The following is a 13,440-nucleotide window of genomic DNA, read 5'->3' as shown; positions in this document are numbered from 1 at the left end:
TGGGTCTTGATTTCTACATTGAGACAGTCTCCTGGTTTGCCTCTCTGCATGCTCCATGCTAGCTGGCCCACAAGCTCCTGGGGAATTTCCTCTCTCTTCCTCCTGTCCCTTCATAGGAGCACTGGGGTTATAGATGCTCACATTGCTGGACCCAACACAGGTTCTGGGGATTAAACTCAGAACCTCACACTTGCAAGGCAAATACTGTACCTGCTGAGTATCCCCCTGCCCCCACCCCCGCCCAGGTATATAGTGTTCTGAGACATCAACACTCAGGATGGATTTTCTAAGATACTTTCTATGTATCATATTTATTGCCATAATCTTAGACTTTGTAAAGAGCATACATTCCTTTTTTAAAATAATGTGACCCGGTTCTATCCTTAGTTCTTTATTATTATTATTATTATTATTATTATTATTATTATTATTATTATTATTATTATCATGTGCATATGGATGACTGTGTTTGAGTGTTGATATGCACGTGCACACATATGGAACTCAGAGGGCAAGCTTTGGGAATCGGCTCTCCCCTTCCACCTCACTGAAGCAGGACCCCTCCTGTTGTTTCTGACATGCTTTGTCCTTCGAGCTAGTGACCCACAAACTTTCAGGCAGCTCCCCGCGCTGCCTCCCGTCTCTCCGTAGGGAGAGTGCTGGGATTACAGATGTGCACCACCACATCTGGCTTTTTCTTTTTACTTTTTAAAACAAGGTTTCCGAGCTCAAACTCTGGATGTTGGGCTCAAAGCAGCCAGCACTTTCACCCACTGAGTCCTCTCGCCAACTTACAAGTTACTATTTTAATTTAAAAGAGCCAGTAATAGTGGTGGTGCATGCCTTTAATTCCAGCCAGGTCTACAGAGCGAGTTCCAGGACTGCAGGCGTATATTGTCTCGACAAAAGGCCAATACTAATATTAATAATGGTGGTGGTGGTGGTGATGATGATGATGATGATGATGATAAGGTCGTATTACTAAGGGTCTTCAGGCCTCTCTAAACCTATCCAGGGGATGCCAAAAGGCTTGTAGACTTAGATTTACAATCCCTGACTGAAAGGGCTAGCTATGCACATGTACACACACACACACACACACATAGCAAAACACACCAACGCAGCTAGTGTAGTAGAGCCAGGAATGGCCATATGCTGAGCTGTTTAGTTTGTGTGTGGCTCCTCTAGTGCTCCGCTCTGCATCCCTGGCATAAAATCAGTGAACGTGGATGTCCAATGAAGCTTAATTTATTGAACAAGCAGAGGGTCCTGCACTGTGGGCTCCAGCTCCCAGATTCCTGGGATGTCTGAAGGCAAAACTGAGAATAGCCATCAACTGGTTCTAGGGTCACACAGCTGAGCTGGGTCAGTGGCCCTGGGGGCCTCTGGGACTCCAACTGCTCTATCCTAGAATTGCTGCCTCCTGTAGCGCAGCTTCCAGAGCTGAGTGGAAGTGGGGGACAAGGGAGCCCAGAGGAAGCCTGGGTGTTGGAATATCTAGTTGGAAGGGGAAAGCAGACTGACGGCCCGTCTTGCCTACACAGCAGTTCACTGGCTCATCACGGGTCAGACGGGAACCTCGACACCCAAACTGTCTTCTCTTTCCGCATCGACACTCAGACACTGACAGCAGCTCGAGAATGACGCGAGACCTGGGTCTGACTTCAGGCTGGTAACCCAGGAAGCCAGAGATCTAGAAAGCTCTGAGGCTCAACCTGTGAGGATTCCATCTGAGAGTGTAGGGTACTCAGAGGTGGGGAATGAGGCACCCCTCTGGTCTCATGGACTGGGCAGTAAGGGCTCAGCAGCTGAGAGGACTCTGGGCTGGCAGAAGAGGCTTGGGCTGGAGACAGAGAGAAGGGTCACTTCTGCAGGACTCTGAGAAGACCATAATCTAAGGCCAGCTCCTTCTGTGTTTGAATTCTAGTTCTTGTTTTTAAATCTCCTCTCCTACCCTCTCTCATTTTAAATCTCTCTATGTGTGTGTGTGTGTGTGTGTCTGTGTGTGAGTGTATATGTTACACTTGTTAATATAAGTGTGTATCTAGTCATGTAGATACATGCATGTTTGTGATTGCTGTCAGGTTTCCTACCTTTACTTGGGGGAACAGGATCTCACTGAACCCAAAGTTCATCAATTAGGCTAAGCTAGCTGGCCATTGAGTTTGAGGTATCATCCACCTCCACCCACTTCCCCCAGACCCAATGTTGGGATTATAGAATCATGCTGTAGAGAGGCACCTGGCTTTACTGTGGATACCAGAGATTTGAACACAGGTCCTTTGTGCTTGAGTGGGAGGCTCTTTAATGACTAAGTCATCTTCCAAGCCTTTTTCTTTATGGCTTCCTCTTTCTTATCCTTGCACCTGGACTCTGTATCACAAGGCAGCAAACCTATCCAGCCTTTTATTCTATGCCCATACCAAAGACAGGCATCAGTAATCGATCCCAAGTCTTTTTGGCTGCTCTAGAAAGCTACTAGTGATCTCTGAAAGCTGGGACAATAGCTAGAATCTATTTGTCACTTTTCTGATCTCTGTTCCCCTTCCCTTTCTACTTGTTGCCCATCCACCTGACCTAGATTGGTCAGGTGACCTGAAGGGGTTTTCCCAGTTTCTATGGGGGCCATATAAAAGCACCTTTCCCCATGGGGTGGGGGAAAGGGGGACTGGCTGCCCTCCTTTCATTTGTACACCTCTTGAGCCTGTCTGTGTGACCCAGCCTGGTCTTGTCCCCCCAGTGACCCCAGGCATGAAGATCTACATTGACCCTTTCACCTATGAAGATCCTAATGAGGCAGTGCGGGAGTTTGCCAAGGAAATTGATATCTCCTGTGTCAAGATTGAGCAGGTGATCGGAGCAGGTATGTAGCAAATGCCTCAAGGTACCATGGCTTTGGTCATGGGTGGATGACCACAGTGTAATGTGGTGGATGACCTGGAGTTGAGGGTAAGTTGAAGTTCAAGGTCCACAAAGGACCCTTCTAAAGGGGAAACTGAGGCTGAATTAAGGCACAGCAAGTTGGAGATTGAGCTAGATCAGTCCTTTCCACTGTTCACTACGGCCCGTTCCCATCTCCCCAAATCTGCCATGTCCTCATCCTCAGATACCCCAGGGCAGCTATGAAAGACTCTCTCTCCCAAAGATGGCTGGCCTACTCTGTGTTTCACATTCACAAAGGAATCCTGAGTCTGATAGAATGAGATCATAAAACACCCACAGTGGGGATGATGGGACAGGGCGGTAACACTTCCCATCTGACACATGACATGATGTCTGTCTCAATGTGTCTGTCCCAGGGGAATTTGGTGAGGTCTGCAGTGGCCACTTGAAGCTGCCGGGAAAGAGAGAGATCTTTGTGGCCATCAAGACCCTCAAGTCAGGATACACAGAGAAACAGCGCCGGGACTTCCTGAGTGAGGCATCCATCATGGGCCAGTTCGACCACCCCAATGTCATCCACCTGGAAGGAGTTGTCACCAAGAGCACGCCTGTCATGATCATCACTGAATTCATGGAGAACGGTTCCCTGGACTCCTTCCTCCGGGTAGGAAGAGCCCCAGGGGTGTGAGCAGGGCAAGAGAAGGGCTGCTGGGTATAACCCCATTGGATCTTGAGAAAGCTCATGGTCAAAAATGCCTTACTGGCCACCACTTTCCGTTGTGTTGCCTTGACAGGCATTGTTAATCCATCCCAGAGCTCCCTCCCACTTAGCTCAGAAGCAGGCTCAGAGTCCTTCCCAAGTGTGGTTCCCTGGGAAACCCAAGCATCTTGGGGTTATTGCCACCTGAGGTGCATGCCCATCATTGCTCAAAAGCATTCTCATCACACCCGGAAGAACAGAGCTCAGAGAGAGGAAGCATTTACCTAGAATCAGAGGGCCAAAGGGAGAGAGCCCAGACCACAGCCAGGGGTATTGACACTACATCTAGGGGGTTTTTGTTTTGGTTTGGTTTGTCTGTCTGTCTGTCTGTCTGCCATTCTCTGTAGTCCTCCAAAGTTACACACAGGAGATACATCAAAGCACAAGGCCAGCAGGTAAATCCCCTCAGCACAGCACAGACAGTCATCGAGACAGAAATCACTGGCCTGGGTGTCAGTAGTGTGCCACTGGGCCAGCTGTCCTCAACAAGTATTTATGAAGTTGGTGACATCACCTTCCATGTGCCTTCCTGTCTAAGTCAGAGCAGCCCTAAGAGACACATGTAACTCTCCCCCCACTTAACGCTCAGGAAGAGCAACTGGGTTCAGAGAGATGGGGTCGGGTTGTATGTCTAAGTCCCTCCAGGAAGAGACAGAGACGGGTCAGTCCATGTATGTTTACTCCAGAGCCGGTGTTCTCTCCACCATCTTCAGGCTGGCCTCTCCTAAGCCGCTCTGAGGTCCCTGGGTATCTGAGTCGTTACAGGGTGTACAAAGGTGGCAGGGACCTGCCATTGTGAGAAGGTCCAGAGTCCTGACGCTCACTCTCTCCCGTTGACTCCATTTTCCACCTTCCCCAAAGCAAAACGATGGGCAATTCACGGTCATCCAACTGGTGGGCATGCTGCGGGGCATCGCAGCTGGCATGAAGTACCTGGCGGATATGAACTACGTGCACCGTGACCTTGCCGCACGAAACATCCTCGTCAACAGCAACCTGGTGTGCAAGGTGTCTGACTTTGGGCTCTCCCGTTTCCTGGAGGATGACACGTCTGACCCCACCTATACCAGCGCTCTGGTAAGGGGACAGCAAGGGTCCCTGGGCATAGTCCATGCCAAGTGTATCTGCTGGCCCTGCCCAGACAAAGCCTTTCAGTAGGCCCTGAAGACAGGAAGGGATGCATAGGAGAGGACGCACAGAGAGGCCCCTAGGCTGCTGGGGTGGGGAGGTGATGAGCCAAAGGGAGGGCTGGAGACCAGAGCATGGCTTTGGAAGACAGAGGAGACATGAGTTCACAATGCAATCTGAGGAGCCAGTAACTCTCCGGTAACCAGGGAAAGGTTCTTTGGGGACTCAAGGATGAAAAAGTGGAATCCAGGTGGCAGGTGGGCAGTGGGGAGGGGAGAGGGAAGCACTTTCCACAGAAGGAACAGCATATGCAAATGGCTTGGGGTCGAAGCAGCTGAGGAGTCTGGAAAACAATGGGATTTGTCCTGAGATCAGACAGGTCTCTATCCTGCCCATCAGCCTCTTCTCTCTGCCCGCCCCCCTCCAGGGTGGGAAGATCCCCATCCGTTGGACAGCACCAGAAGCCATCCAGTACCGGAAATTCACCTCGGCCAGTGACGTATGGAGCTATGGCATTGTCATGTGGGAGGTGATGTCCTACGGGGAACGACCCTACTGGGACATGACCAACCAAGACGTAAGTCTCCAGGATGTAGTCAGGGCCTTGCTGACCAGCCAAGGTTGATGGGGGCAAGATTAAAGACTCCTGGCCTTGTGCTGATTTTCCTATGGTTGAAGACGGGGCTTCCCAGACTGATGAACCTTAGCCTGTCAAAGGGGCGGGAATAGGGAAGATCCACCAATCAGCAAATCCTCAGCATGTGGGCATAGCCAGGCCTGAAAAAGCCATGATAAATTTCTGTCTGCTGTCTGTCTCTCTCTACTCTCTTTCTTCCTTTCTTTACATATGTGTGTTTGTGTGTGCGTATGTGTGTGTGTGTACATATGCCAAAGTGTCATGGCACATGTGTGAAAAGAGAAAACCTGTGGGAATCACTTCTCTCCTCCCCCAGAAGAACCATGTGGGTTCTGGGGGATCAGACTCAAGCCATAAGTCTTGGTCTCAGGTGTGCTTACCTGCTGAGCCAACACATTGGCCCCGGGGATGAGTTTCCAGAGAACCAGATGCAACATCAGGAACTATTATGGTCAGGTACTAAATTGGAGAAGGCAGGTAGGGAGCCTTGTAGGTGTGGAGGCCAGGGTAGTCGGGACAAGATCAACCAAGACCTCTTCGCAGAACCCATTGCATCGGAGAGTAGGCATGTGGTAGATGCTTGTGCAAAGGTGCAGAGGTGAGGTTGAGAGTCAGGGCGTGAAAACTTGGCTGGGAAGCTCAGTAAGGCTCTGTGTTTGTCAGATTTCTGTCATCCTAACAAGATGTCTGTATTAATCAACTTAAAGGGAAGAAAGCTTTGTCTGAGCTCACTATCTTGACCCATTTCCTTGGGGACAGTTGATGGCAGTGGCAATATAAAGGAAGTTGTTCACTTCGTAGCAGCCAGGAAGCAAGGAGAAGGGAGGAGAAGGGACCAGCATCCCAGTATCCTCCCAGGGTGTGCCTCCTGTGGGCAGCTTCTTCCCATTAAGCCCCACCTCCTAAAAGGACTACCACCTTCCGATACTGCCCCAGGCTGGGGACCAAGCCTTGAGCCCATTGGTCTTTGAGTGACTTTTGAGATCCACGCTGTAGCAGGCTTCCTTTGATGGGTTTGAAATTACACAAAATACACGGGAAACACAAAGCCTCTTAAAGGGGAAGTCTAGCACCTGTGGTCAGGTGCTGGAAGGTGAATCTTATCTTCACGGAGATTGAAACCATGTTTGGCCTCCTTTTTCTGACAGAGGGGCGGGTATTGGCTGTAAGGTCTGAGCCTGGGCCCAGCTGTGAGGCTGAGCAAACATGTTCTCTGTCCGGATCTTCATGAGCCCTCCAGTTAAGAATATGACCAACCTGGAGTCAAACAGGGGCCAGCAGGGATGCCCATCAAGGCTAAGAGGAATCTCACAGACTGGGAGAAAGTTATGCTGGAGCAGCCCCACCCACCTTGATAGGTCCTAGAGGACACACGACCTTGAGGTTACTGGGTTTCCAAGGTTGGCAGAGAGAGGAGCCAGGGTTTAGCATGAGATACAGCTAGGTGGTGGATGGTGAAGTCATGGCAGCCACGGGAGGCAGAGGCTTCTCTGTGGGTTGTTCCTGCAGTGCTCCGGGGATGAATATGCTCAGTGGGGGCTTAGAGCCCTCATCCCAGCCACCCAGACCCATGCTACCTCTGTGATACCGCAGGTAATCAACGCCATCGAGCAGGACTACCGGCTACCTCCACCCATGGACTGCCCTAGCGCCCTGCACCAGCTCATGCTGGACTGCTGGCAGAAGGACCGCAACCACCGGCCCAAGTTCGGCCAGATTGTCAACACGCTGGACAAGATGATCCGAAACCCCAACAGCCTCAAAGCCATGGCGCCCCTGTCCTCTGGGTATGGCCACCCTGGCCCCACCCCTGTCTCCAAGTACTCTCTCCTGGGTGTGAGGCACTCGAACCCCATCATCTCTTCTCTCTGGGTGCCATCCTGGCCCTGCCCAGTGGCAGTCTGGGGTGGTGGAGGAAGAGCCTTGTAAAGCCTTGGCAGAGAGGACAGCAGTTAAGAAGCGCTACCTACAATCCAGAGTCTCTGTGCCGGGAGGTCGTGGTTGGGTTCAGCACAGCTTCCTCCCACTGTTCTTCCTTCCTCTCTTCACATCCCAGCCGGGCCTCTCCGTGTCCTCACTGGCACATGCACATGGCATAGCTGTCACACAGGTTACACGGCTGTCACACACAGCTGCTGACCCTGTACACCCTTACTCTCAGGGACCCTCAGTCCCACCCGGTTTAGGGGAGAGTGTGCAACCAGGTACCTCACCACCTAGAGCCAGCCACACCTGGAGACTCCTCAAGTCAGTCCTTCTGTGGACATGAGGTTTCTGCACTAGCCTCTCCCTGCTGCTCCTCATCCTCACCCCATGTTATCCGTCCTTCACATAAGGCAGTGCTTTTTAACCTTCCCGATGCTGAGACCCTTTAACACAGTTAGTCCCTCGTATTGTGGTGACCCCCCCCCCAGCTAAATTATTTTCTTTGGTACTTCATAATGTAATTTTGCTACTGTTATGAACCATAATGTAAGTATCTGTGTTTTCTGGTGGACTTAGGAGAGAACCCCTGTGAATGGGTCGTTTAACCCCAAAGGGGTCACAACCCAAAGGGTGAGAACTATTGATGACGCCACTGGGCCCCTTCCCCTCACGAAAGCCACACGCTTCTCGTCCACTGTTCAGAGGCTGTCCCCATTCGCCCTGAGCCTTGATCTGTTAGTGGGGCCCATATACTGGGAGTGTGCATGAAGGTGAGAGACTAATGAGGGAGGAGGGACTAGCTGGCACCATTGCCCAACCAAAGTCTCTCCTGGAATCGGAGCTCCTCAGAGCCAAGAAGCTTCCCTAGCTTCCTTAGCCAACCCGCACATACCCCTCTGGCCCCCCTGTCCATATTCACACAGAAACGCCTGCACACAGTCACCTGTGCTCCCACAGAGATACCCACTTAGGGAGCACACATTTCTATCCTCCATCTGGCTATAGGCAAATGCCCTGACCATCCCTGTCACCTGCCCCTCCCCCAGCATCAACCTGCCTCTGCTGGACCGCACGATACCGGACTACACCAGCTTTAACACGGTGGACGAGTGGCTGGAAGCCATCAAGATGGGCCAGTACAAGGAGAGCTTTGCCAATGCCGGCTTCACCTCTTTCGACGTTGTATCTCAGATGATGATGGAGTAAGTACCCAGTGGCGTCTACACATTCCCGTTGACAGCTGCTTCCCACCCACCGCACCAGCCAAATGGGGTTGGAGAATGAGGTGAACCCAGCAGGAATGTCAGGGAGGAAGACACATCCAGATCTGTAGCCTGATCCACCTGGTGCCTGCTGGGAAAAATCCCAGAGTCTGGGAAGATTTTTCATCTGTAAACCAGGCTTTAGTGAAAAAGAATAAAAGAAATGTCACATAGCCAATATAAAACTCTCCCTGCTTCCTGATGGCAGAAGAAAAGATGGCCTTCTGCTTTCCCATTGGCTGTTTGACCCCTAGAATCTCACTCTAGCTTTGACAACCATTGTCCATCCCCACACCCCATGCCCAACCCTCACTAAGTGCCCGCTACCCCCTCAGCACATACATTTTCCTAATTGTGTCTGTCTCTCCCAAAGGGACATTCTCCGGGTTGGGGTCACTCTAGCTGGCCACCAGAAAAAGATCCTGAACAGTATCCAGGTGATGCGGGCCCAGATGAACCAGATCCAGTCTGTAGAGGTTTGACGTTTGCCTGCCTCGGATCTCCTCTTCCTCCACGCCCCTAAGCCCCCTACATCGGTCCCCCCTGATGCTCTGTCCACTGCAAGGTCAGCCACCTGCCAGGAGGCCACAGGCAACCGGAAGAACCAAGAAGCTCCAGCCAAGCCGTCACCAAGAACCCATGCAAGTCAAAGGAAGGAAAAGGGAATGGGGGGGACACGCACCTAGATCTGGGAGGGGGCGGGACAGGCAGGAAACGTTTGTTCAAAGAGGATTCTCATAAGGAGAGTGATGGTTCTTAGGGGAGAAAAGCAAAAGGCTTGGGAGATCCACATGGCCTGTCCCGGTGGAGGCCAAAAGCATTTTCTCTCCAACTCCTTCTGGGAAGGTTAAGCTGGCCAGAGCCAAGAAACACTTCCAGGAACATTAATATGAAGGGAAGAGGTGGGCCACCCTCCTTGTCTGGCCTTAGCTATTTCTTGGAGCATCACTAATGGCCCAGCCCCAGGCACAAGGGGCAGAGAGACAGGCAGTCGCCCCAAATAAGTTCTGGGGAAGTCCATTCCACTTGCCACCGGCAGACAGGAGATAGTTCTGTCTTGTGAGACAGTTTCAAAAACTCCGAGAGACTTTCTGCTAATGGCTCCGGAGGCAAGAGTGGAACACACCTGGCCTCCCAGGTCACGCCAAACAGGCCAGATCTTTCTGAGGACAGCCACCCAGCCCTGCCCTGCACGGGTGCCTGCTCCTGCTCAGCCTCAGCCCGAGGACTATGCTGCAGGTGACTGTCACCAGCCTCGACGGCCACTGAGAAGCATTCTCTTACATCTGGGTTTGTTTACAGCAATTCGTGGACTGGGGGTATTTTGATCAGGGGAGGTTTTGGTCTGGGAGGGTTTGTTGGTTGGGTTTTTTTTAAAAAAAAAAAAAAAGACAATGAAGAGACACTTTGACATTTCCTACCTTTTGAGGACTTGACCCTTCTCCAGGAAGAAGGGTGCTTTCTGCTTACTGACTTAGGCAATACACCAAGGGCGAGATTTTATATGCACATTTCTGGATTTTTATATACTTTTCATTGACACCCTTCCCTCCTCCCACCTGCTGCCAGGCCTTACCAAAGCCAGCTGTCACAGAGCCACCTGGGCCATTCAGAGACCTCAGTGGGTCTGGGGGAGTGGAGGGAGCTGCACCAACGCCCCGCATTGGACCACAGACTGAGGCAGATGAGGGCTTCACGGCTGGAAGTTCCCCCTCCCTCTCTGCACACTCAAACTCTCAGCCCTGTTCTATCCAGTACTTCCCAGGCACAGAGGCCCCCTTCAGGTTCCTGGGTGCTCTCCAATGGCCAAAACCCAATTTCACCTCTGGGAGCCTGGACCAGGCTCCCCAGGAAGTCAGGACCCTGATCATTCACTGTGACGCCCCAGCCCTCCAAGGGTACCCCGGGAGACCATGTGACTCTCTCTCCCACTCCTTCTTTCCCCGAGGCCTTTGCCCAGGTCTGAAGGTCTTGGCCAGAGGAATATCATCAGTCAAGGGGTCTGGCCGCAGACTCTCCTGTGAGCAAATGCAGGAAACCCGAGCAGAACAATCGGTTAGTGAACTGAACAGAAATAAATGCTTTAGTTATAAAATGACCCCTGTACTCTGTAAGTTCCAAGAGAAGACCCTGGCACCTTTGGGACCTGCCAAATGACTCTAATGCTCTTGCAAGGGACTCTTCCCCCATACTCCTCAGGATCCAAAAGGCCCAAGCTGAGGAAACTCGTGGAGGCAAAAAAAAACAAAAACAAAAACAAACAAACAAATGAAGGAGCTCACATAGCCTTCTTAGCCTAGGGTCATCAGAAGCACAGGCCAAGAAGCGTAGGCATTGGATTGGCTCAGTTCTGCATGTACAATGCCCAACTGAGTGAGCCATGTGAGAAGCCACCTTAGAAGCAGGGGTGGACTCGAGACTCTCAGCATGCCCCTGCCAGAGGACAGGGACTTATGGGCACTAGGTGAGGTGTGGTCAGGTAGTGGTGAAATGGAGCCCGTGGACCCCACTCAGCCACAGCTGAAATCCCCTCCCCCACACAATGCTGTCTTCTGTGCTAAGGGCTCAGACTTACTGTGAGTAGTTCTTTTGTGTGGTGGAGGAGGAGGAGGAAGAGGCAGGAAGTGTGTGTGCTGTAGATAAGTCTGTCAGAAGAGGAAGGGACACCTCATCTCAGGACCATTCCCTTTGTCTGCCGAGCATCTTTGAGAAGCCTGTCCAGTAGGGGAGATTGAGGCCATAGGCCGCCAGGAAAAGACCCCATGGTGGGCAAAGACCATTGTGGCCCAGCCTGTCATCTGTCATTCACCTGTTCCCAGAGCCCGGGAGCAGAGTGGAGGAAGGGATTAGAGAGGAAGGGACAGTGGGTCTGGTCACAGGGAAAGTATTGGCAAGTTTCCCACAAAACGGCCAACAGTGGTCCGTTGGCCAACCCTTAATGGCCCAAAGACGCCCAGCGCGGATGGCAGCTGTCCCAGCACACAAGGTCACCTTCTGGTAGGAGCTTCTTCGACGCTCTGCAGATTCACTGTCTCCCCAGCCCACCTCCCAGCACTCCAGAGCCCCACGAGGCCTGGCAGGCAGTGTTTCCCGTCAGATGGCTTCCTGCCTTAAGCCACTAGGCTGGTGTCTTCTACCCAGCGTGTCTGCCCATCCACCCTCTACAGCTCAAAGTATTTGTGTGGAGCCGTGGGACTCTACGTATCTACTTTCAGAATATGGGTGCTATCCAGACCCTCTGTCTCCTCTTCAGGGCATCAAACAGACATCACTGTGGCTGTCCTGAGTGTAGACACCGCTCACTTCTCAACCATGAGACATCGCCCTCCCCCACTTCTCAATGTCTGCCCAGCAGGGAGTGGTAGGCCCTGCTGCCAAGCTCCTTCCACTTAGGCTGCCCGCTCACATGGGCACACAGCTTGGAGCTATCTGCTGCCTAGTTACTAATCCCTTCCTGGCTCCGCCTCCCCAGGCACCAGCTCCCACCTGCCCCGCATCAGGACAAGCTTCCGGCTGTTCTGCTGTTCAGCACAGGCTTGTTTCTTGAGGAAAGAAAGCTGTCTTGTGAACCTGGGCCAGGGCACCATGGAAGTGGGGGCCAGCTGCTCTGGGACAGTGTGCCTGGCAGAGCCACTCAGGGCCAAGTTAAGTAAAATGGAGCTGTACTACCCACCCCAGAAGCCTCCCGACAAGCTTTTAGTAGTGATCAACAGGCTTTTTCCTGAGCCGGTATTGAAGGTGTCTTGTTGGTAGGTTGGTAGCAGGCTTGCCTGGCATGCACAAAGCACTAGGTTCCGTCCCCAGCACTGCATAAACCAGATATGGTAATAATATATGACTGGTACACTCAGTACTCAAGAAGTGGAGGCAGGAAGGGTCAGAAGTTCAATGGCATCCTCAGCTACTTAGTGAGTTCAAAGCCAGCCCAGGCCACATGAGACCTTTATCTCTAGGAGAGAAGTCATGGACAACGGTCACGTCCTTAGTGCTGGATCCACAGCTTCTGAGCAGACACAGAGTAGCAGAGGGCACTTAGACAATCTGCTGACCAGCTGGGCCTCAAGCCCAGCCTTTCCAGTATCGGGAGCACCCACCTTCTCTATGACCAAGAATTCTATGCTGCCCCCTGGTGGGTGCTCACTAACTTTGCACCCCCTCATAGATCAGCCCCCTCTCCGAAAGCTGGGAGCTCCCACCCCCTGATGAAGCACAGGAAGACTCCCACCCCAATGCCACTCCTGGTTCCCCAGGGACAATTCCCAAAGGAAGACCTTTGGCAGGAAGAGGTGCACTCAAAAGACAGGATGTAACTAACCTACTTCTATCATTAACTAGGGCCATGGGCCCCAGGGGACACCGTTCCTCACTGGGCCATAGCTTCTCATCTATAAAACAGGAGCATCAGGCTGGGTGCTCCAGACCTGGAAAACCCTTTGTCCACCTCAGTCCTGCAAGGAAGACCTAAGTAAAACACTAAAGTTCAGAGCCACGGCTCCAGAAAGGGCCACAAACCTTGGTTTTTCCCACTCCAGGGTCCAACCGGAAATGGTTACTTAGGCACAGGAAGCAAAGGAATCCAGCTTTGGTGAGAGAAAACAAGATGGGGTGGGCTGTCAGGGTGGGCTTCCAGGGGGAGGCTATCTTGAAAAATGACAGGCTGAGAGAAAGGTCACTCCAAAAGGCAACTATTTTAACGGTGCATTGCAAAAGCATCGTGAGGTATTATTGGGGGGGGGGGGCATGAGTTGACGTGAATGTAGGGCGTGGTATTACGGTCCAGCCACAGAGGCTTCCAAGCAGTGAACAGTAGGATAAGCATTAGACTGCAGAGCAGTGATCCTCAA

General features: G+C 52.0%; 1 protein-coding gene across 4 annotated transcripts in view; it reads left to right on the top strand.

The window, feature by feature from the left end:
- Window positions 1-9,106, top strand: part of EPHB2 (EPH receptor B2) — a 170,093-nt gene extending 160,987 nt beyond the window's left edge. For all 4 annotated transcript variants that reach the window (XM_080921397.1, XM_080921396.1, XM_080921394.1 and 1 more), the window contains 7 exons: window positions 2,741-2,863; window positions 3,300-3,547; window positions 4,505-4,720; window positions 5,199-5,348; window positions 7,002-7,195; window positions 8,381-8,536; window positions 8,970-9,106. In XM_080921397.1, coding sequence (XP_080777523.1) covers window positions 2,741-2,863; window positions 3,300-3,547; window positions 4,505-4,720; window positions 5,199-5,348; window positions 7,002-7,195; window positions 8,381-8,536; window positions 8,970-9,078 — 1,196 coding nt within the window. In that variant the 3' untranslated portion in view covers window positions 9,079-9,106. The remainder of the gene's footprint in view (window positions 1-2,740; window positions 2,864-3,299; window positions 3,548-4,504; window positions 4,721-5,198; window positions 5,349-7,001; window positions 7,196-8,380; window positions 8,537-8,969) is intronic.
- The last annotated feature ends 4,334 nt before the right edge of the window (window positions 9,107-13,440 follow it).

This window comes from Micromys minutus (genome assembly GCF_963924665.1).
Source record: "Micromys minutus genome assembly, chromosome: 9".
Lineage (NCBI taxonomy): Eukaryota > Metazoa > Chordata > Mammalia > Rodentia > Muridae > Micromys > Micromys minutus.
This window is presented reverse-complemented; position numbering and strand designations above follow the sequence as displayed.